Raw genomic sequence first — 24,960 nt, forward strand, 5'->3', positions numbered from 1 at the left:
GTTGGAGTCAACAGAAATACGAAATGACATCATAAATATTCCCTTACCTTTGATAATGTTTCATCAGAATGCAGTGCAAGGAATCCTAGTTCCGCAATAAATCATTGTTTTGTTCCATAATGTCCATTACTAGTGTCCAATTAGCTACTTTTGCTAGCACGTCTAGTTCACATGTTCAAAAGCTGGCGCTGGTCCAGGCGAACTCGGACAAAAACTTCAAAAAGTTATATTCCAGGTCGAATAAACTGGTCAAACTAAGTAGAGAATCAATCTTCAGGATGCTATTATCATATATATCCAATAACGTTCCAACCGGAGCATTCGTTTTTGTCTACAGAGTAATGGAACGCAAGGCGATATAATGACTACTGTGCATAACCAGGAACTGGCATTCTGCCAGACCAGATAGCTGCCATCCGGTCCCACATCACACTAGAGGCTTCATTCCACGTTCTACTGACTGTTGACATCTAATGGAAGGCGTAGGAAGTGTGAACAGATCCATATCTTATTTGGATGTGAATAGTCGATGAGTTGAAAATCAACCAACCCTAGAATTTCCACTTCCTGTTTGGAAGTTTGCCTGCCCTATGAGTTCTGTTATACTCACAGACATAAATCAAACAGTTTTAGAAACTTCAGAGTGTTTTCTATCCAATAGTAATAATAATATGCATATATTAGCATCTGGGACAGAGTAGGAGGCAGTTCACTATGGGCACGCAATTCATCCAAGGTGAAAATGCTGCCCCCTATCCCTAAAAGGTTGATGTTTATGGTTAGATGCATTCGTGCAACGATTGTGATTTTTTTTCTTCACAAATTCGCTTTTGTTAAATCATCGTTTGGCGAAGTTGGCTTTCTTTGTTAGGAAGAAATAGTCTTCACACAGTTCTCAACGAGCTAGGCGGCCCAAACTGCTGCATATACCCTGACTGTTGCACAGAATGCAAGAGAAGTGACACAATTTCCCTAGTTAAAAGAAATTCATGTTAGCAGACAATATTAACTAAATATGCAGGTTTAAAAATATATACACTTGTGTATTGATTTTAAGAAAGGTGTTGATGTTTATGGTTAGGTACACAATGGTGCAACGACAAGCGAATGCGCTTGTTAAATCACCCATTTGGCGAAGTAGGCTATGATTCAATGATAAATTAACAGGCATCGCATCGATTATATGCAACGCAGGACAAGCTTGATAACTACACATGGTTGATGATATTACTAATTTAACTAGTGATTATGTTAAGATTGATTGTTTTTTTTTGATAAGATACGTTTAATGCTAGGTAGCACCTTGGTTCCTTGCTGCACTCGCATAACAGGTGCCATGCAGTCTCCTCGCGGAGTGCAATGTAATCGGTGTCCAAAAATGCCGATTACCGATTGTTATGGAAACTTGAAATCGGTCCTAATTAATCGGCCATTCCGATGAATCGATCGACCTCCAGTTGTGATATAAACCTTATCAAAACATATAGGCCTATGGGCTAGGCTACATGAGGTGTGGGACTATGATTCCAAAAAGGCAATAAAAAAAATTGCATTGTACTTTGCCTTACATTGGGCATCATTCACAATTGATAATATATAATTTACTAGAGAGGCTAATATTGTCACCCATCAGGCTATTATTGATTTAATCTTGTCTTTACATATACTAAATGACGTGTGAAATTTGTTTTGATTGAATATGGACCATTATCATGCACCTGTCTCGAAATAGTGGTCGGTGAAAAAGAAATTGTCATCTATGCACTTAAATAGCGCATGGAAGACACTTTTTCAGTGGTTCATTTTCATGCCAGCCAGGTAGGCTGTACACCTGTTGTAATGAAGAGCAATGTGCTTAATATTAGGAAAGTTGAGGTATAAATATAGTAGGCCTAGAAAGCTGATGGCCTCTATTAAAAAGGGGATACCATCACTCTGTTTTGTCACGCAAATTGCATAGCCTATAGACACGTGCTACGTGTTTCGGCTGGCTGGTCTGATGATCCCGCAGGTGAAGAAGCCAAGGTGTGGAAGTCCTGAGCTGGGGTGGTTACACGTGGTCTGCGGTTTGAGACTGGTTAGACATACTGCCAAATTCTCTAAAATGACTTTGGAGAGGTGGGTTATGGAAGAGAAATTAACATTCAATTCTCTGGTACCAGCTCTGGTGGACATTCCTGTTGTGACACAACTGCACATTTTAATGGCTTTTTATTGTCCCCAGCAATAGCTGCACTTGTGTAACTATCATGCTGTTGAATCAGCTTCTTGGCAAAGGGGAAATGCTCACTAACAGGGATGTAAACAAATTTGTGCACAAAATTGACTTAGCCACAGAGGATCAATAAATAAAAATGGCTGTGAATTGTTTCAAATCAGATGCGTGTTGGCCTCTGCCTATTTTGGTAGCCCACAATATGTGCAGTGCATGTGGCAATATGTGTGAAGATGTCTGGAGTATAAAGGGAGGGGTGTTTGGCGCCGATATGGCGTGTTTCTCTCCAGAATGGGCAATATCGCAATATGATTTTTTGTGCAAGTTGTCTGTACCTTCACCAAAACTCCAGTATTTTTCCTGCGTTGCTTGTTCCCCATCTTTTAAATCAGGATGCCAATTTTGTTTTCAGCACTTTTGTTTGTGGCTGATCAACCCATTTTCTCCAGGCTGTCTTTTGTCCCTCTGCAGCAGACATATGGTGAGCGGTATGTTTTGACGATGGAGTCACAATACATATAGAATCGTTAGTATTGCAGTACATCTCGTATCGCCACCTATGATGATATCATATTGTGAGGTCCCTGGCAATTCCAAGCTCTACTGGACAGGTGTGCTGCCCAAGTCTGTAGCCCTATCTATTGTTGGATGTCTGGGGTTGAGAGGGAGGTAGCAGGGGGCCTGGCTGGATGGATGGATTGAGAAAGTGAAGGAGGATGGGAAGGGTGTGGCATGGTGCCTGGCTGGCTGAATGGTGTCCTCCATTCAAATCATCCCCTCTTTCCCTGGGGGCTGCAGTCTGGCTCAGGCATTCCTATAAAACCCCTGAATGGAAGGATGTGTAAAGGGAGGGAAGGAAGGAATTCCACACTGACCCCACACACTGAAGCCTACTGTATGAACTAACTTTGAGATAAATTATAAGGGCCATGTGTTTTAACTGGCAATGTTTGGAGAACTATAAGGTATTTATGAAACATTTGGTGAATGCTTTTGGCTACGTTGGCACAGTATGTGGAAAGTAGGGAATCAGCCTAATGATGTGTGGGGCTCAGGCTGGGCTGAGTAGGCTACTAGCTGTCCATATGCGAGTGCAGGACCCCGGAACAGGAAGTTCACCTCTCTATCTGTCGAGGTTTACTAGTTAGCTCTTCAGACCTCACTCCTTCTCCCTCTCTCTGTGTTTGTCTGCTCCTCAAATCTGCTAAGTTCAGGGTTCACTTGGAGCAGATCTGCTGCAGCCTGCACCAGTACGCTTATTCACCAACATAACACAGAACATAACAGAGCAGAGTGTGTGAGGGAGTCAACCATCTGTACCAGGATTTACATTAGCCGGTAATAGCCAGGTTTGGCCCAAAATAAATACTTTTTTTTTTAAATAGAAAAGACGATAAATGAAATTGGTGCCAGCCAATTGTCTGGGAGAAAAAGAAAAGGCTTTTAGCCTATTATTTGATGGAAATAGCAGTCTGTCAACACATTTGACTGGCCATGCTTATCAGTCTGTAGGTTAATTTGCATAGTTTAGTGGTATTAAATTGGCCTGTGTGTTCAGTATATTCGTTTATGTTTCTTATTTATCACACGAGTACAGATGGGGCCTTTGAGTGGGAAATCTGCCAGACAGCACGAGAGCTGCTGCTACAGCATCCCAAACACTAAATGCATAGGCAAATGGAAGGTAGGCTTCATCAGCACGTCACACACCACTTTGCAATGAGCTGGAGGCAGTATGCGTTTTCAAAACATATACTTAATTGTTTGAAACCTGCATTTTTTTTTTTACTTCATATTTTGAGGCATGTCTTACCTTGCTTCAAAGTAGCCTAGCCCAAATCAGACCAATTATTTGATATACACTTTCTTTCATTGTCCAGTAGCCAAACGCACAATCCTAGTCATATTAGCAACCCACGCTAGTTGTTTCATATTAGATCCCCTCTTCTTTCTAAATGTCGAAACGATATTTTACATCTGTCCCATGAAACTGTTCTCATGTGCTTTGTGGAACAAACATTTGCACTTGGCCTACTGCGTTTATAATGTGAATAAATATGTTTATCAACATTTTAAGCTAAACGTTCTGATCTGTTACGTCAGACTCTTGCTTTTTACTGTTTTTGGGCTGTAGCCTAGGCATACTGGTTGTATGAATGTGGGATCTATCATCCCACAACTGTAAATGTGGATAGAATAACTATCTTCAAAGTGCGCATGAGAATTTGGTAAAAAATGGGCTGCACATCGTTGCATCACCTTTTATGCCCTGTTAATATGAATTACCATAATCTAAAATGGGTTGATGTCATTCTGAGCACAGTGGGTGGACACTCTAATCAGGTTACGCACCCAATGCATATAAATGTCCGGTAAAATTAAAATGCGGCCTGTCAAATGTCCGGTGAAACCCTGATCTGTACATAAACCAGTGTGCGAAACCCTGATGTTTTTATCTCTCTCTGTGTGTGAGCTGAACTCCTTAAATGCACAGAGCCAGGTAATTGGGGAAGGAAGCAGGGTGATATAGCCTAAAAAGAGAGGTGTGTGTGTGTGTGTGTGTGTGGCAGGCAGGAAGGAAGGGGGTACGACAGAAAGTAGTCTTGGTGACAGAGCCTGTTGCCATGGAGCTGGGCCTCCCATTGGTGGAGGCATGGGCCAATCACACAGCAGCACAGTCCGTTTCATCATTGAGAAAAAAAAAATTCTGCTCTCTGCCATTTCTCTCTTTCTCCCTCTCATCACTGACTGCTCCTCCTTCCTGTACTATAAAAAGTGCTGAAATTACATAAGGTTTGTAATGGGAGCGGGACTAGCTTCTGATGTTTGTCTTGACACACATTTTGTGTGAGTGAATGAAAATGTAGCAACCGATCTGTTGCAGGCAGCATTTTTTGAATGAGGCTAATCAAGATACACACTCATTGGCACAGATTTATCCTAGATTTCAACACATGTAGCCTAGTCCTAACCTCATGCCTAACTCCAATGGGTGCAACTCCACTGGTATTTTAGTGTCTTGAATAATCTGCCCGTTTGTTAGGAAATGTGAATGTAAAGGCTTGTGGACATGAAAGGATGCTGCTGCATGGTGGAGTCCCCCTGTCTGTCCTCCGTGGGTAGCAGTGCTGAGAGGCGGTGACTCATACAGTTGTTTTTGGCTTAGGGTACATCCCGTCCCAGTAACACTCTTATGTGTACTTGTGACTTGCCCTTTCTCCTTATATTCTAATGGTGATGATGAATGATATTGACAAGTGTGGGTGAAAATAGTTGTGAGGTAGGCAATAGGCTAGTCGATTGTTAGTCATTCATAAAGAAATGCTCTCATGCTGTCTTGGCCTAAATAACCCCTGTCTTTCTCTCGCTCCCCCGCACACATTCCAGCACTCCTTCCCTTGTCAATAATGCATAGAAAGATCAGTATCCCCTCTTCCTTTCTTTCTCTCCTCTCTGTCATTCGTAATGAATGAGGGAGGTGTGACATCCTGGCCAACACCTTTTGCTCTCACGCACCATCTCTTCATATAACTCTCTCTCTTTCTCTCTCCCCCCCTCTCTCTCTCTCTCTCTCTCTCCTCTCTCCTCTCTCCTCTCTCCTCTCTCCTCTCTCCTCTCTCTCCTCTCTCTCCTCTCTCTCCTCTCTCTCCTCTCTCTCCTCTCTCTCCTCTCTCTCCTCTCTCTCCTCTCTCTCCTCTCTCTCCTCTCTCTCCTCTCTTCTCTCTCTCTCTCTCTCCTCTCTCTCCTCTCTCTCCTCTCTCTCCTCTCTCTCCTCTCTCTCCTCTCTCTCCTCTCTCTCCTCTCTCTCCTCTCTCTCCTCTCTCTCCTCTCTCTCCTCTCTCTCCTCTCTCTCCTCTCTCTCCTCTCTCTCCTCTCTCTCCTCTCTCTCCTCTCTCTCCTCTCTCTCCTCTCTCTTCTCTCTCTTCTCTCTCTTCTCTCTCTTCTCTCTTTCTCTCTCTCTCAATCCTGACCTGCCATACACTCTTTCCTCATATGTGTCATAGAGGATACCCCTGCTCTGTCCCTCCCCCTCTCTTTTCTCTGCAGTGTTCTTTTTTCCTCTTCCTCTTTTAATGTCTTCTTAAATTGTCAGCCTGCTGACGTCATCCTCCTCCTCTCTGCTCAGCCCACTCACTCCTGTGGGACACGCTCAGCTCTGACTCATTCACCCTCTTTCTCTCTCCCTCGCTCCATCACTCGCTCCCTCGCGCCATCACTCCACATAGCCTGGTTCCTCTCTAGGTTTCTTCCTAGGTTTTGGCCTTTCTAGGGAGTTTTTCCTAGCCACCGTGCTTCTTCACCTGCATTGCTTGCTGTTTGGGGTTTTAGGCTGGGTTTCTGTACAGCACTTTGAGATATCAGCTGATGTACGAAGGGCTATATAAAATAAATTTGATCACTCTCTTTCTATGAGACACACACACTCTCCAAACACTTTTTTCTATTACTCTTTCTCTTCTATTTTGTCAGACCAAGTCATTACACAATTAGACAGACATGAAAAACTACAAGCAATCTAGTAAAAACCATAGAAAACACAGGAGTTTAACTTAATCATAAAACGTCAAATTAAAAACGAGGCACAACAATAAATAACATCAGCATAACAGTGAAGTTACGTATTTTGCACATTTGTCTAAATTATTTATATAAATAGTGAATAAGATGGGACCATGTACAGAGCCCTGGGGCACACCATTAGACAGACAATTTAATATAACTCAGTGCACTCAATTATGGGCTATCAGACAGATAGTTAGCAAACGCAACTGCATGCTCCGAAAGACCTATGCTCGACAATCTCTGCCTCAGTATAGCATGATCAACTGTATCAAAAGCCTTAGAGATCAATACAAAGTGAGGCACAGTGCTGTTTTTTGTCAAGAGCTTCATTGTCAAAACCTTCATGGCTGCTGTAATTGTGCTATGCTTCTTCCTGAAGTCTGATTTGGTACATTGATAAAATAGTGTATAAAGTATAGTTGTTCACCTACAAGGGTTTCAAGTATTTTCGCCACGGGTGACGGCTTTGAGATTGGACTATAATTATTTAGGAGTTGGATCTCCCCCTTTTTGAAAGTGGTAGGACAAGTGCTGATTTCCAGATCCTTAGAATTTCATTACATTTCAGGGTTAGATTGAACAGATACATAAGTGTTTCAGCTATGACATCAGCAGCCAGTTTTAAAAAGCAAGGATCAGGAAATCTCTTATCTAAGGATTTCAGGGCTTTTTGTACCTCCTGCACTGAAAATGGCAAAAAAGCCAGAAGGCTGTATCACATCCGGCTGTGATTGGGAGTCCCATAGTGCGGTGCACAATTGGCCCAGCGTCGTCCGGGCCGTCATTGTAAATAAGAATTAGTTCTTAACTGACTTGCCTAGTTAAATAAAGGTTACACCACACTGACCAAAATGTTATTTTGTATGCATTTACGTATGTCCCCATTTCCAGTAAAACATAATCAAACCATATTTATTTCACTTTCTTGCTGTGCTGTTTCGTTGTTCATTTGTTTCCTTCTCAACCAGGACTTCTTTGGAATGCTGTTTTGGGTTTTTACGTGTCAAAAAAATAACAATCTGTTTCAGTAGCTGTAGTTAGCTAACTATATAGCTAAATGTAATCTAAAATTTCCCTAATTTATAAGACAGTTCTTATTTGATTAATGGTGGTCGGACCCATCTATGTGAAGCTTGCCACAATAGTGGATTTTGCGGTTAGCCTTCAAAATAAATGTTTGGCATAATTCTAATTTGTATTCATTTGCATCACTGTCAATGACATACTTTTATTTTGAAGCCAGTACGCAAATTCAACTTGTGCCTAATGCTTATTGTGGCTAGCTTCACAACACATAACCCGGTCTGGTCTAACCTCACTAGCAAGATTAAGCTAGCTGGCTGCTTATTACATTAGCTTTGGGCAACAGGGTTAAGTAGCTGGCTAGCTATTTATTTTCATTAACTGAAGTTCAATTTCAATAGACTAACAACAAGTGGCAACCTAGCTAATTCTTACAATGATTCCTAAATCATTGCTAAGAATAATGAAAATAACTGCAGTTTCTACTGGTCATTGTTTTCAGGCTGGTTGTCAAATCAAATTTTATTGGTCACATACACATGGTTAGCAGATGTTAATGCGAGTGTAGCAAAATGCTTGTGCTTCTACTTCCGACTATGCACTAATATCTAACAAGTAATCTAACAAATTCACAACTACCTTATACACACAAATGAAAAGGGATGAATAGAATATGTACATATAAATATATGGATGACTGATGGCGTGTGGCATAGGCAAGATGGTATAGAATACAGTATATACACATGAGATGAGTAATGTGGGATATGTAAACATTATTAAAGTGGTGTTATTTATTGAAGTGGCTAGAGATTGAGTCTATGTTGGCAGCAGCCTCTGTTAGTGATGGCTGTTTAACAGTCTGATGGCCTTGAGATAGAAGCTGTTTTTCAGTCTCTCGGTCCCAGCTTTGATGCACCTGTACTGACCTCGCCTTCTGGATGATAGCGGGGTGAACAAGCAGTGGCTCGGGTGGTTGTTGTCCTTGATCTTTTTGTCCTTCCTCTGACATCGGGTAATGTATTGGTGCTAGCTAGGTACCAAGCTAAAGCTGGCTACCCCAGAAGTTGCGGTCAAACAAATTACGCTTTATTACCAACGCAATATTGTAAACACATCGTTCGTGGCCGGCGTTTGCTTGTTTGCAGACTTCTTTGTACAGCTTTGACAGTGCAGCTGTATCTTTTTGGACACGCGAAGACCCAAACGGCTTTCCATAGTTTGTATGTCTTGGAAGCTAATAGCAGTGACGCTATTACTGTGTAACTCCGGTAGGGCAATGTCTGAAAAATAGTGCACTTGGTAGTGTGTACCGGTGCTCGACCAGTCGGCAAAAGCCAACATCACCCACGACAGAACGGTTGATTGTCAAGGGCAATGAATTCCATTATCTTGGCTTTAATGGATTTTGCCTTTTAGTTGTCTCACTGAAATGTTCTTACTCTTTCAAATGACTGCTCGACTCGTTGACTGCTCGATCCACACAGAAGACATTGTGGGCTAGGTTAGGAATGCTGTGTTGCATGTGTAGCGCAACATTTTACACTGCGTTATTATGTCACCTACCTTATATAGGTATGCACAGTAGCTTTGACATCGTTTTTTAACTAGACATATGATACCTGATACCGATGTTTGCATTTTTAGCTAATATCGTCCGATTCCGATATGTTCACCGCTATATCGTGCATCCCTAATGACCGGTTCATCCACACAGGGTTGTACAGAGCAGGGGTATGACAGGACATGTTGCTTGTTAACCCTTCTCCTACAATTTCCCAGGCCTTTGTAAATCGAATCAAAATCTGTCTAAAAAGCAAGATGTGTTTTATTTTGCATGGGTTGCGCATCTATGGTGAAAGGTGACAGAGCTAGAGCAGTGTTGGACCATAAGACATCCCGAAAATCTGTCTTCTTAGGACGCTTTAGACGTTATCGTCACAGTTTGGCCTACAAAACTATTGAGACTAAAGATGACTCACAAAGTCAGATATTAGCATTTTTCACACATGTTCAAATCATCTATGAGGGGCTTTTGAGCTTCACAATCAATTTGAGATACTTTCGGTTGATTTGGACATGCTAATATCGGTCCAGTGAATTGAATTGGATTTGTGTGACAAATGGAAACAAACGTTAGCGTGTGGGGATAGTGCCAGGGAAACGAAACCATAGAAAGGATTGTCCATAGACTGCTTGCAGGGTAAGGAAAATAATATAATTTAGGATTTTGAGTGAACTATCCCTTTAAAGGATGCTGTGTAGGCTTTTATTAACTATTGCAAATGTCTAGTGTTGACCATTGAGACCATTTCATGTGTCTTTCATTCGTTTTTAGAAAGCTGTTATGTGACGTTGATGATTCGGGTCTCTTCTTCCTGCTCTCCTCGGCTCCGTTTTCTCTAATCTACATATTTATTTCTAAAATCAATCTTCCTTTTGCTCTCTCCATCTCTCCCCCCCCCCCATACCAATGGCAGCAGCTGAGAATGACGTCACCGTCTCCCAGGCAACTCTGCCTGTGAAGAAGGGAGGAAAAAGCAAGTGGGAGAGCGAGGAAATGGTAGCTGAGAATAGGCTGGCAGGGGTAGCCCGTTTCATTCATAAGCACCTCAAATTCACACTCATTCAGTTTTTCTGGCAGAGAGAGACAAATAAGTGTTATTTTTAGCACAGCATGTCCCTCTCTTCTGCCCATTAGAGCCACAGTCTCTCAGCCATGTTATTCTCCAAACAAAAAATTACACATTTGTTCTGCTCAGACCTTTATCTAGTCATTCGATAATGTTGACGTGTGTGTGTTTGACTGTGTGAGAGTTTTGCAACGTGTCCGTGTCTCCCTGTCTTTATCTGCGTAGATATAAGGCTGTTCTGTGGATAAGCCGGGACTCCTCAGCGCCGAGTGTAGTTGGTTGGCGTTCATCCGTGTGCGTGCCCTGGTCATTGATGACGCTGTTGCTGTGCCTGGGTCTTCCCTTGCTGTGGGAATCCCTGCTTGCCATACTGCTGCAGCACCACACACACACACACACACACACACACACACACACACACATACTCTCCCAAACACGCACACACACTATCTCTCAAACACAGCCTCCTGATGATGTCAGAGGAAACTGTGTTAAAGCTGGAGTGTGTGTTTGTGGGACAGATGGTGCGTTTTTCTAAGCTTCTGGTATTAGTCTTCCTGTGTGTGTGTGTGTTGTTGAGTAGTGAGAGCGCTGCCTGTCCTGAAGATGTTAGCAGTATGTCGTCATGGTAATGTTTAATGGAGTGCTGTTTATGAGTGGGAGAGAGAAACACGCCATCTCACCTGTCAGTTTGTGTAAATTGGTTAAAAAAACAAATGTTTCTGAGCGAAAACCATACTTTTTTCAGCTCTGGTCTGCAAGTGGTCATTCATGCATTGGCTGAATTCCTACTTCCACAGCTAGCCCTATGGTTTACTCATCCCACGCTTTGAGCAGTGAGTCAGACTGGACCCAGTCAGAGAGCCAGTGTGTTGTAACTGTTAGTGAAGTCATTGTCTTCCTGTTATCCCCAGGGGTCGTGGCTGGTGGAACTATCTTCAACATGCTGCTTCACTGATACGCACAGACGGAAGGATCGACAGACAGACCCAGTCAGCGGGTGCAACCCCCTTCTTCCCTGTGTCAGCTGTTTCTCCCACCGGCTACCTCCCCCCTGTACAGAACTTGCTATGGAATGCCCTCACCTAGCGGACCAGCACAGTCCTCTTTAGGACCCTTTCCTGGGAACCCACTCCATAAGGAATCAGCATAGCTGATCTGTCTCAGGTACTGTTCACTGTATACATTAACCACATTGTCCGTGTCTCCTGATTCTTACCATGTTTAGGGTTTTCCTTGGCCCTGTACTGCATTTGAAACTCAGGACCATTTAATGGATCTATCCTCTCTCTCCCTCCTCATCTTGAAGTAGTCTCTGGATCCTCCTACCCTCCACCCTCCCCTGAGAAGATGTCTGTGAGCCTGGCTGGGGAGGATATCCAGACGGAGGGTGAGAGTGGAAGTAGTGGAGTGCTCCATGATGACTCCAGTAACAGAGGGAAGCTCTCCCCATCCCCCGAGCCCTGCCAGTGGAAAGAGGGCACTGGGACTGGAGGCACTGGGGAGGGCATGGAGGCAGAGGAGAGTGCCACACAGGACTCACAGGTAACTGACCTCCAGGCAACTTTGGATGTGTCCCAATAATCTCTCCTTTCTCCCGAAGTGTGAACTTGTTCACTTTTCTTCATAGGTTTGAAAAGGAAATGACTGGTATATGGAAACTCTAGTCCATGCCAACATTAATCCAATGCTTTTAAATGTGTGGGCTGTCGTGAACAGGTGCACACTTCTGGAGGAAAGAGAGATTATTGAGAAGCACCCTTTGTCTCCTCTGCACTGCACTCCAGTTCCAATTTCTGGAAAGGTTTTTAAGGAATACTACAGTCCAGAATTCAATGTCAGTGAATTTTGTGGCTATTTAGATTAGAACATATTCAGCCATTTATATTGTGATGACAAAGTATATTTTTGCAGACAAGGGTTTTTTCCTGCTCTGTTTGAACTGAATCTCCCATCATGCATTACGTAGTTGCTTATGGCCATGATGCGTATGTGCTGCAAGCTTGTGAAAGGAGTGTAGTGGGGGTGGGTTGGCAGGGATGGATGTCTTTACAGTTGAGACAAATTGAACCCTTCTTTGGAATGCCTGTCATTGAAACATTACAAACAAATTGAATGTTATCTTCATGCCTTGTTTGAATATTGAATTTGAAGCATAGGTGTCTATTTAGCTAGGTCGATTCACTGTAGGTAGCTGCTACCTGCTCTGTCTGGCTTGCTGACTAGCTAGCTAGTGACTATGCTGTTACCAGACAAGCACTCCAAACTAGTTAACAGGTTAGACTGCATAACTACATATTATGGCATGTCAGTCAGTTTGCAAGAGTATCTAGCTAGTTGTGTTTCTGCTTGCTTAATGCATGCAGCTGACTAGTACTACTAGCAAATTGTTACACTTGGTCCAGTCAAAGGTAGCTAGCTAGCTTGACTGTAGCTAGCTAGTAGAAACAGTAAAATATGTTGCTAGCTGTGCTTCTAGCTTCAAACACTATCTGCATCTTAATGGAGTAGAAATGTCAGGTGAACAGTACTTTATCAGCAACGTTATATTCCATCTTGTGCCAATCCAGTGGTTTCGCCTACCAGCTGTGCAGCGCGGGCTACACGGAGAAGCAGAACAATTGGTAGGCGGAAACCACTTGATTCGCACAAAATGGAATAGAAGCTTGCAGATAAAGTTCGTCATTACACAATTTCATGTTTACAACATCTAAAGACCCGCAGCACTACACTGAGAACTTCGCCATTTCTAAAAGGATGTATTTGGGTGTTTATTTATGTTTCTCCGGAGACCCCATACTGCAGAATGAGCAATGGGGAAGTATATTGCGGGTGCGGTTCGTGTTTGGACCCTTCCATAACATGCCATTTACATTAATAGAGATTTGGTTCTAAAATAGTGAACCAATCCTTTTAACTTTTTTCTCTCACTAAAATATGGTTTTCACAAACGTTATTTAACGTTGTAAATCTTAAGAAATTGTAATTTTGAGTGTAGCTAGTATTCTTAGTATTACCACGTTTTCTCCCCTTGCAGAGAAGGGCTCAGAACCACGGCCATGGGAGGAAAAGGGCCAGGGTAAGGACTGCATTATTCTGTCTGTTGCATTTAAGTTTGCATATCGTGATCCTAATCCAGGAACTTAAGTCCACCCGTTAGGACTAGTAGGACCCTTTCTATCATCCACAAAGTTCGCTCATGCTAGTTAGAAGGTTAGATAGACCAGGAGAAGTCGCAGAGGTGAGGCCCCCCAAGCCATGAGCTCAGCTTACCGAGTGTATTTATGGAAGTCGGCTTTTGTGTGTGTACTCACAATTTCCTTGCTAATAGGATAATACATGTTCTCTTCCCTTACATCTCATTTCTGTCTGTGCACACCACACACACACCACACTCAGACGCACACCCTCCTTGCAGCTGGGTTCGGTCTTTGCATCAAACCGCTTTCCCTCTGTCTGTCCCTACATTATTTCTAGTGTAGGCTTCATCATGACATCATCTGCTCTCTCACTAGATTGAGACGATGGGAAGTGGGTTAGCCCTTCCACCAAATGAAATCCTTCCCAACGTTTGGATTATGAAGGCTATACATCTCAAAAGGATCACATGCATGTCTGCTGGTGCTGAGCGATTAGTGGGTAGTTCTTCAAAGTAGATCAGGCATACTGCTCAATACAAGCGATCTATCAATTAGATGTATTGTCGGGTAGACACGATTGCATTCGTGAAGTATTCAGACCCCATCACTTTTTCCACGTTTTGTTACGTTAAGGCTTTTTTAATTAAATGGATTAAATCATTTTTTCCCCCACCTCATCAATCCACACAACCCCATAATGACAAAGCAAAAACAGTTTTTTAGAAAGCAATCGGGGGAGTAGTGCTTAGGTCAGGGAGGTGACCAAGAACCCAATGGTCACTTTGACAGAGCTCCAGAGTTCCTCTGTGGAGATGGGAGAACCTTCTAGAAGGACAACGATCTCTGCAGCACTCCACCAATCAGGCCTTGGTAGTGGCCAGAGGGAAGCCACTCCTCAGTAAAAGGCACATGACAGCCCGCTTGAGTTTGCCAAAAGGCACCTGAAGGACTCTGACCATGAGAAACAAGATTCTCTGCGGGGGGGTGGATGAATGTAGCAAAGTACAGAAAGATCATTGATGAAAACCTGCTCCAGAGCGCTCAGGACTTCAGACTGGGGAGAAGGTTCACAATTCCAACAAAGCTTGAGAGGGTCTGCAGAGAAGAATGGGAGATACTCCCCAAATACAGGTGTGCCAAAACTTGTAGCGTTATACCCAAGAAGACTCTGCTGTAATCGCTGCCAAAGGGGCTTCAACAAAGTACTGAGTAAAGGGTCTGAATATTTATATAAATGTGATATTTCCTTTTTTTTTAATGTGGGCTATTGTGTGTGGATTGATGAGGGGGAAAAATCTATTTAATCCATTTTAGAATAAGGCTGTAATGTAACAAAGTGGAAAAAGTGGAGCGGTCTGAATACTTTCCGAATGCACTGTACCTAAGCAACTGTCTATATCCCTCTCGTTCTTGAAGCATTCTGTCACTCCTTTCCTCGTCTGTCTGCCGGCCCCACAGGCTTGCCCGGGCAAGAACCCATGAGAACAGGCTAGGTGCAATGGATTCCCGTCATTGTAGTTAAGTGCAGAAAACGTGGTGATTAACTATGAATATTGGCCTGTTGAAGACAACACCTTCCTGCAACGTCACAGTTTATGCCTGATATGATTTCTCTCCACAGAAAAGGCGCATTGAGCTCACAAAAAAACACAAAAAGTAAATGGTTTTCATATAATTGAGCTAACGTAAATAAACTGACATTTCAGCTAATCGCTCAGCACTGCCGGCATGCAGCTTTTTTTCTCTCACATCAGTTAACTTTTACCTACTTTACACTACAACATTTAACATATGTTTAAAAATATTTACAGTGTGCAATGTTGTTTGGTCTATTTGTATCTAAGGACCACAGTACACTAAGTTTCTCCTATCTGGTTGTGTGTATGATAGTCCAATGCCAAGCTGAAGCTGGTGAGGAGCCTGGCGGTGTGTGAGGAGTCATCAGGTCCGTTCTGTACTGACGGACCTCCAGACCAGGACATCATCCAGCTACACATCAGCTGCCCATCAGACAAGGAGGAGGAGAAGTCCTCTAAGGATGAGTACGAGAACGAGGAGAAGAACAAGGACAAGACTCCACGCAAGATGCTTTCTCGAGGTAAGCTACCTACCTGAGGGAAAAAATGGTTGTCCTTACAATGAATATCAGTTCAGGAGTTAAGGTTTTTAAATGTAGCGCTGAAGAGGGTTATGCAGGGAGTGTTTTTATTATTATTATTATTATTATTATTAGGGAGAGTGTGTGTAAAAAAAGCTCTTCCATTCGTGTGTTCAGAAACAACACACTGTGAGCCAAGCAACTCTGACCGTGTGCGTGCACACGAGCGTAATGTATACGTTTGTGTTTGTGCGTAGCAGAAAATAGTTGACATGGAAACAATCCTCTAAGTGCGTTTTGAAACAACACCCTCTCTGACTCCTCTGACGCTTTGTGTGTGTGTAGATGCTCCTGATTGCATGCGTGCGGTTTGTAGATGGTGTGTGTGTGGTGTCATTTTTTTCTGTCTCTTTCCCCTCCAGACTCCAGCCAGGAGTACACAGACTCCACCGGCATCGACGTGCACGAGTTCCTGGTCAACACACTGAAAAACAACCCCAGGTAACACACATACACACACTTAAAAACAACCTGAGGCAGAGGAACCTTATCGATCTCCTATCACAGCCACATCACTAAATGGTATCTAGATGTAGTCTGTTGCCATATGAGCTTGCAGGTCCCCCTAGTAATGGAAATGGATTGAGAAATTCTGCTCTAAGGGCCGAATCGCAACAAGTTTTTTTCCACAAATCTATCATCAATGCATGACTGAAGTGAAAATCCAAGTTACGTGCACAGATCTCAAGTTGGGTTCCGGCTGTAAGCGAATGCTGCTGCAGTTGTAGTAATCCTGCGGTGGTCTGGACGCTACAGTAGCTGCCCAGCCTCAGTTTGCTGGAGTATTCACTGCGGTGAATGGAGCCTTTGCTCTTTGTATGAGTAGTTGCCACTCTCTCCGTCTCCCTCACTCTCCCTCTCTTTCTCCCCAACAGGGATCGAATGATGCTGCTGAAACTAGAACAAGATATCCTGGAGTTCATTAATGACGACGAGTGAGACACATTCCCTATATATATAGTACACTAAAGTAGCGCTCTAGATAGGGAACAGGATGCCATTTGGGATGCATACACATTCTCTACTGCAACTCAACTCACTCTACTTACATTTTAGCTTTCTATGCCTCTCCGTCACAGTATTTTTAGATGGTATATTGTACTGTAGTTGGTATATCAGCCTGGAAATCTGTGTCCTCCTGTCAATTGGATGGTATACAGGGTTGGAAATTAACACCCGCCAAATGTTGGGAGATTTGGTCATTGGAGGAATGTAAGAATGTATATTTTGTATATTGTATATTTTACCAGCCACATTGGCAGCTGGTCACACAGACCATTTGGGAACATTGTTTGTTTTTTTAAAATCTAAATGCCGCATGTAGAAGAAGTTGGTAAAATTGACAAGGAAGGCTACTAAAATGTGACTTTGTCCTCGTGTTTCATGGCCAGTTATATTGTTTTGTTCAATGCCACTAGGAAGACGGAATTCTTTCATCAGAGACAAGCGAGTACCCAAGTTACCATGGTAACTGCTCGTCCCTTAAGGGGGCAGCTTTACATTTTTGGTCTCACCTAAGGTTTGAGCATGGATCACTCCTAAAAACTTTTATTCATGAACTTTTAGTAATTTCTTATCATTAAAACACTCAAATACTTTTGTTCTCCTAGATGTATTTGTGTGCTGCTACATTTCTACTCGGGAGCACATCGTGAACTCCAGCGTGGTGCCCTGGGGCCGGATTCACAAAACCTTAAGAACAAATTTCTTAACGTCCATTTTTTCCCTAAACTATAGACAAAGTTGCTATTTCTCAGTAAAGTTATTGGAAATGTTCTTAATTTTTTCCCTATATTTCTTCCTAAGAGTATACGCAAGAAATTGGGTTCTTCTAAATAATGTTTTAGGTTTCTTCTTGGAAATGTACTTAACTTTAGGGCAGCTAAACCCTTGTCTTGAGACGAATGGATACTTTTGTAACCATTAACATTTTCTTGCGTCACAGACAGTTGGCTACCGGGTATTTAAGTACAGCAAGAAAACAAATTAAACGCACATTATCTAGCTAGCTAGAAATTAACAATATTCTAGACGTGTTTAATAGCTTGCGCTATCTCGTCAATTTGCAAAGAAACACTTGGCTAACTCGGCTTACGACGTTAACGTTAGCTATGTTGGCTATAAAGTTGTTACATGTGAGCTAACTTACTTACCGGTCGCGCAGTCCCTCTACCACCATCTCTTCTATCATGGATGACAATCTTCTCCTCCAGCTGCTCCACATGAATTGTCTCTCATCTTCCTTCTTCTTAGCAGCCGACTTGATGTTCGACCACTTCTTTTTTACGGCTTCACTGTCCCTTGCCATACGCCGGAATACAGAGTCAGACTCTGCCAATCTCGCCCATCCTCTCTTTTTTGGTCTCTGCAGTGACCCCGCAGTTATCAAGTCTCCCCAACAGCAACCTTTTCCTGGCTGCCATTTCCTCCACCGTCACTTCAAGCTCTTGTTTGCTGAAGTTTTTATTGCACTTTCCTTGATTATCCACTTTTGACTTTGATATAGCTAGTCTGATGCCTATAATGTGTGAAAAATAACAAAATAACAATCCTATCATTCCTGTCGCATAGGCTTATTAATTGGTTTCAAGCACGTCACGAATGTCAATGCCACATAAGATATTTACGAAGTTCCTTAGAAAATTTGAGGAACTGCATTTACGAAATATCTTATGAACTTCTTATTTTTTTCTTTAAAATACTTTATATATTTGTTCTGAAAAAACATTTTGTGAATCCGGACCCTGAACTTTTGTGCACTTTGTTTATTTTTGAAATTCAGTTGTAGAACTAAATGATTGTAGAACTAAATGATCTAAATTATTTATTTGTACCCCATTTACTTCTTACTAGTAATACATTTATTGTTTTAGAAAAACAGAAAGCACGGTCATCTGGATTTTTTTATATATAGAATATATATGACCTGTATTGCGGAAAACCTATTTTGGCAGGTAAAGAATCTTGAATGGCGGCTGGTGGACCAAAACGTTTATTTACCACACAGATGGTGTCTTTACTCTCATCTCGAGTTTATTTAGTCTTTTTTACAATTTTATCTAAGAAAGATGTGTAGAGACACTGTACTTCCACAAGGGTATCATTACTCAACTGATAGGATATCTGTGATGGACACCAACCTATTAAATTAGTTATAATATGTAGTTAATATAATATGTAGTTCTATGGTGTCATCTTCTCCTTTCCCATCCAGTAACCAGTACAAGAAGTTCCCCCAGATGACATCGTACCACCGCATGCTGCTGCACCGTGTAGCTGCCTATTTTGGCATGGACCACAACGTAGACCAGACTGGCAAGGCCGTCATCATCAACAAGACTGGCAACACACGCATGTGAGTGGGAGAATGGTAGAAGTTAGAAGACCATGAGTGGAACTTAAATGGCAATGAATAGAAGTTGGAGGACAATTAGTAGAACTTTGTAAGACAAAGAAACAAATAGCTTCCATTGTTCGACCAAGAGTTGCTGAATATGTTTTCTTCTTCAGCCCAGATCAAAGGTTCTCCGAGCACATCAAGGATGAAAGGAATTTGGACTTCCAGAAGAAGTTTATCCTCAAGAGAGACGATGTTAGTATGGACAAGGATGATAATCAGGTGATGATAGACACTACTTCAAGTGTAGCTTTTTATAATGTAGTGATTTTAAAATACTTTAATCATTTTAAAAAGTATTTCTTGCTCTCTTTAGCTTTGTTGATCTTTCTACAACACGAGATATGAGAAGGCTGAATATCATATATCCCATTGACTTTAGTATTGATAACAAATTGTTGAATAATAAATTGCATGTTTTTCCTCACACTTACTGTATTTTTGTGAAGATGCTCTGAAGAGTATTCAGTGAATACCACTTCTGTCCAATGAGGTTGCTGATCCCGCCCCTCTTTCCTCTTGTCCAATCGCAGATCCGTGTGCCGCTGCAGGATGGGCGGCGCAGCAAGTCAATAGAAGAGAGGGAGGAGGAGTATCAGAGGGTACGAGACCGGATCTTCGCCCGAGAAGTAAGTGGTGGGGCACACTCAACAGTGGAGATGGGCAGTTGGACTAACTTGTTAACTTGTCCCCCACTGTCTGTTCCACTAACCATTCCTCCCATTGTATAAACTAACAGCTAATTGTATTAACTTATGGGTGGAGAGAGAACGGCTTACTTCATACAGTAGAGTCTATTCAGGTGGAATAGAATTAGACGGGAGAGTAATAAGTGAAGTTAATATTTTTGGAGGTCATCGGTGAACCTTAGGTAACCTTAGCTTATACAGTACTTGACAGAATTGACATGAGTCAGTTTTCACTGTCCAGGCAGTTACTGTAAATGAGAATATGTTCTCAATAAACTACCCGGTCCAATTATTGCTAATAAATAAATATAGTTTTGGGATCGACTAGCTGTAGCTATTCGTAATGTACAGGTGTCTCTTCCTTTTCAGTCCTCTCAAAATGGATACATCAACGACAACAGGTAAGCTCACAGTAACAGTACAGTATGCATCACAATGGACAGCTTCATGTGTGCACTTGTAAAGGGAGTATGGAGTTAGTCCCCAGCCAGTTTACTCCCCTAGGTGGGTAGGAGAAGTAGTCAGGGGGTGGCCTGGTCACATCAGGGCTCCTAACCCTGTTCCAACCCCCCTGGCACCATCAAACTATGCCACCAAGTTACATTTAGGTGTATTTCAAGACATCAAGGTTCACATGCAATAATGCTGGCAATATAATCATGCTGGCAGTATGTTGAAGTTTCACGGACCAGGGTTAGGTTTTGTTGAGTTGGAATTAATGATGTGTATAAACCCTGGATTGCTGATGCTATGTATTGGCCATTGAGAGGCTTTGTAGCAACCAGTCGGCCATATTGGCACTCCCCAGTAGGTAACAGTCCTCCACAGGAACGAAAGGAATTTTATAGTATTTCAATGAAATGTTACAAGACAATTAAAGGTATTTTAGATATTTTGTTGTAGTGGGGACAGTAACATTAGTGATCTTTAAAAATGATACTTTAATGACATTTTTAAAATATTTTATTGCTAGCTCACATAATATAATTTAATAGTCTGAATTAAGGTGTCTGTAATAGAATAAATGTGGCAAAAATTAATTTAGACATTAATAAATGCATTTCTATAACTTCCTAAATATGTTTTACAACGGTGGGGGAGTTCCAAGATGGGAGCCATGGTAGCTTCAACACAGCGCTCCCTATCAGTCATCTAGTGTATAATTAATTGGTTGGAATGTGGGGTGAATTGATATTCATGTGTAGCTGAGAATAGTTTTCCAAATATATTCCAAACAAATAAGTACAGCTTTCAACCCCTCTCCCTTTCTGATAGACATGAACGATTATTAAACAGATGTACTGAGAGAAGGAAAGAAGTATGATAACTTTGTTCCTTGTTTTGAGCTGTCTACATTTTTGCTCTGTGTGCATTATTTCTCTGTCCTGGGGGTTAGATACAGTGCAGCACTGTTACCTACCTACCTACCTGGCCCCCTCTCCTATACCCACCCACTAACACCCGGCCTTGCCTTTCTCTCCTTCCACTATCACCCAACAGACTTTCCACTGAAGGCTACTCCTCTAGCTCTCAAAAGAGGAGACAGATCTTTAGGTACTGACACAACCTGGTGATGTGTGATTAGTAGCCTGTGATTGTGTTGCCATGCCCATCTACCCTCTATCTAGTGGTGATTTTATGACTGACTGGTTGCGTCCGGAATGGCACCTTATTCCCTAGATAGTGCACTACTTTTTGACCAGAGGTCTGGTCAAAAGTAGTGGACAATAAAGGGCATAGGGTGCCATTTCGGATGTAGCCACCGGGTGTTCTTGCTTGGCGTGGGGTTGGCACTGTGAGGTCCACTGCATGGCTGCTTTGTGGTTGGTTTTTCTGGGAGTGGGTACTACTTATTATCTACCTGTCATCACCACTACTACATATTTTATAGTACTGTACTACTGCATTGCATCCCCCTATTTTTTGTTGTTGATTTGGTGGTTGTTAATCTGGTTTGGTTTTGTAACCCCTTCATCTTTGCTCTACTACTTGCACAGCAGTTGTCTCTACTACTACTACTACTGTCTGTGGTATCCTAAGGAGAGATCTCTCTGTGTTTGGTTGTGATCTGCAGCAGTGAAACAATCATACTGAAACGTCTTTAGCCGACTTAGCTCAGTAATGTTGAAAAAGGGATTTGAGGTAGGTTGTAATTAGTTCCATAGACATTTGTGAAAGGAAGTTTGACTTTTTACTGACTCAGATCTTTTCACGTCGTTCAGTCAAAAAGAATGACTCTTCAACTCATTTTGTTAATTTGATTCAGTAATGCCCAGAGCTCACAGGCGAAAGACGAACTAAAAACTCTGAAATACTCATGATTCTACAAGCCTCTCGTTCACTATAGCGGGCTTATTGGAGCTGTTGTTTGTGACTGAGACACAAGTGTGCTTTAAACAATGTACTGTACAAATACGATTGTTTCTTGAAACGAGGTCTAGTTGTGGCCACAACCGGCCTAGATTGTAAACAACTTTTGGCGGAATGACTTGACTGCCGCGAACAGCAGGTGTTCTTAATGTTTGGTATTCTCAGTGTAGTTATGGTCTGATTTTCCAGAGGGAGGGCCTTGTATGCGTTTCTGTGTGTGGATGTGCATTTTCTTGTTTGCCTATGGCCCTATACAGCTCGTTGCGTGCGGTCTTAGTGCCAGCATTGATTTGTGGTGGTAAATGAACAGCTACAGTATAAAAATGTGTATTAACTATCTTGGTAAATAGTATGGTCTGCAGCTTATTGTATTCTGAAAAAAAACTTCAGTCTTCCTTAACATTAGAGATCGTGCACTAGCTGTTGTTAACAAAGGGGCACGCCCCTCCCTTCGTCTTACTCGAATCTGCCATCTGGTCTTGATGCATAGAAAAACCAGCAAGATGTATACTGAACAAAAATATAAACGGAACGTTCATTGATTTTACTGAGATACAGTTCATATGAGGGAATCAGTCATTTGAAATAAATTAATTATGCCCTAATCTATGAATTTCACATTACTTGGAATACAGATATGCATCTGTTGGTCACAGATATAGATACCGGTTGGGTGTACGGCCAAATTGATAAATTAACATTCAATTATCTGGCAACAGCTCTGGTGGACATTCCTGCAGTCAGCATGCCAATTGCATGCTCCTGTGGTATTGTGTTGTGACACAACTGCACATTTTAATGGCCTTTTATTGTCCCCAGCACAAGGTGCACCTGTGTAATGATCCCGCTGTTTAATCAGCTTCTTGATATGCCACATCTGTCAGGTGGATGGATTATCTTGGCAAAGGAGAAACCGGGATGTTAACAAATTTGTGCACAAAATTTGAGAGTTACTCATTTTGTGCATATGGATCATTTCTGGGATCTTTTATTTCAGCTCATGAAACATGGGACCAACACTTTACATGTAGCGTTTATATTTTTGCTCAATGTAAATGATCCATGTCCTCGTTCAGCCATGACTCTTGTCCCGTTGATAGAATAGTCTCGAATGGAGCTCATCCCGTTTTTCTCCAGTGACTGCATGCTTGCCAATTGAACAGAGGGCAACGGCGGTCTATTTTGTCAGCCGGTAATTGTCAAGCAAATTACTGCCGGTCTCACGATAATTGACCTTTTAATTAACATACACGTTTAGCATCTAATGGCTTCCACGGGTAACCTACAAGCTACTGATGCAAACGTTTTGTAACATCTACATTTTAAAAAGTCTAAAAAAATCTGTTTTAATATAGCCTATACCTTCACAATAAATGCATTATTTATTTTAGACAGGTCTAAAGAAACACGATATGAAGAAAATGTAGTCTCTTTCAGAAGAACAGAATAGCATACTGAGTCTTTGTTAGGTCCTGATCTGGCTGTGCCATATGGATGTGGGCTGCGCTCATATTTTATAGTATGAAGAATACAATTGAACAAAGCTTAAAAAAAATAAAGGATATTTTCTCCAAACAATTTGAGGGCTTGCTATTCTATGTTGAGCGGTTAACAAAGAAACAGGTACTCCTATATGCTTAATTTAGAGTTATTAATGTAACTTTAGTTGTGATACAAACGTTGGGCTATATGTTTAGATTTTTTAAATACATTCTCAGGCTGTGTTATGTGACTAATGATGATTTTAAAAAAGTTGTATGAAAGGCTTGAGCCCTGCTTGGTTTTTGTGCAGGCTGTACACACTTCATCAGTCTCTCATTTACAATTTCACAAGCACTTAATAATGCCTCAAATTTCCCAGCGGCATCCCCTTTGTGTGGCCGTAATGCCCCCTAAAAGAATCCATACCTTTGGTGGCCATTGTGCCCTTGGGCTGAATATAACTTTAATTCCCTTCTTTCTTCGTGCTCCGACATACCTCTCACTCACATGGCTGTCCGTCATGTGATCGGATCTTTCTCACAGGCTACAAGTGAAGACGAGACACATTGGGGACGCAACTGCGCACATCCTTATCCAATTCCGAGGTGCCCATTGATGATATTGGAAGAACTGTCCACATACTTTTCAACAGCCAACAAGAGGCCTAACGAACATCAAAAGCACTAGCCTATGTCAATCCACTATCCCCCATAATACAAAATTTGACCTATTCTGTGCGAGAAATAAATATTCCAAACATAGTCTGGGACAGTTGTGGGATGTGATAGATTAATACAACCACATTTTTATCTCTTCATTCATAGACTCAATTATGGACACTCTTACTGACAGTTGTGGCTGCTTGGTCGTTATGTATTATTGCCTCTACCCTCTTGCCCTTTGTGCTGTTGTCTGTGCCCGATAATGTTTGTACCATGTTTTGTGCTGTTGCCATGTTCTGTTGCTACCATGCTGTGTTGTCGTAGGTCTCTCCTTGTGTAGTGTTGTGGTCTCTCGTCATGATGTGTGTTTTTGTCCTATATTTAAAAATAAAAAAAAATATCCCAGCCCTCGTCCCCGCAGGAGGTCTTTTGGTAGGCTGTCATTGTAAATAAGAATTTGTTCTTAACTGACTTGCCTACTTAAATAAAAAACTCACATGCTGCTTATGTATGCCAGTTAGGCTCTACACCAATTGTAAAGCGGATTAATGCTTTGTTTTAAGATTTTTGGGGGGGCCATTTTAGTTGTGATACAAACCTTATCAAAACATATAGGCCTATGGGCTAG

The 24,960-nt window shown here is 41.9% G+C and overlaps 1 protein-coding gene across 50 annotated transcripts in view; it reads left to right on the top strand.

Annotated features, from left to right (window-relative positions):
* Window positions 1-24,960, top strand: part of LOC110527697 (R3H domain-containing protein 2) — an 80,613-nt gene that overhangs the window by 32,034 nt on the left and 23,619 nt on the right. For 11 of the 50 annotated variants that reach the window (XM_021609150.3, XM_021609152.3, XM_090240714.1 and 8 more), the window contains 10 exons: window positions 11,349-11,601; window positions 11,744-11,979; window positions 13,472-13,513; window positions 15,465-15,672; window positions 16,095-16,173; window positions 16,608-16,667; window positions 18,947-19,087; window positions 19,243-19,351; window positions 19,663-19,758; window positions 20,188-20,219. In XM_021609150.3, the coding sequence (XP_021464825.1) occupies window positions 11,785-11,979; window positions 13,472-13,513; window positions 15,465-15,672; window positions 16,095-16,173; window positions 16,608-16,667; window positions 18,947-19,087; window positions 19,243-19,351; window positions 19,663-19,758; window positions 20,188-20,219 (962 nt within the window). In that variant the 5' untranslated portion in view covers window positions 11,349-11,601; window positions 11,744-11,784. Of the gene's footprint in view, window positions 1-11,348; window positions 11,602-11,743; window positions 11,980-13,471; window positions 13,514-15,464; window positions 15,673-16,094; window positions 16,174-16,607; window positions 16,668-18,946; window positions 19,088-19,242; window positions 19,352-19,662; window positions 19,759-20,169; window positions 20,220-21,318; window positions 21,373-24,960 lie in introns of all 50 variants that reach the window. The other 39 variants (XM_021609147.3, XM_021609151.3, XM_090240706.1 and 36 more) reach the window with 9 other exon arrangements.

The sequence above is a fragment of the Oncorhynchus mykiss genome, chromosome 7 (assembly GCF_057628025.1).
Source record: "Oncorhynchus mykiss isolate SJ-2025 chromosome 7, ASM5762802v1, whole genome shotgun sequence".
In the NCBI taxonomy this organism is placed as follows: Eukaryota; Metazoa; Chordata; class Actinopteri; order Salmoniformes; family Salmonidae; genus Oncorhynchus; species Oncorhynchus mykiss.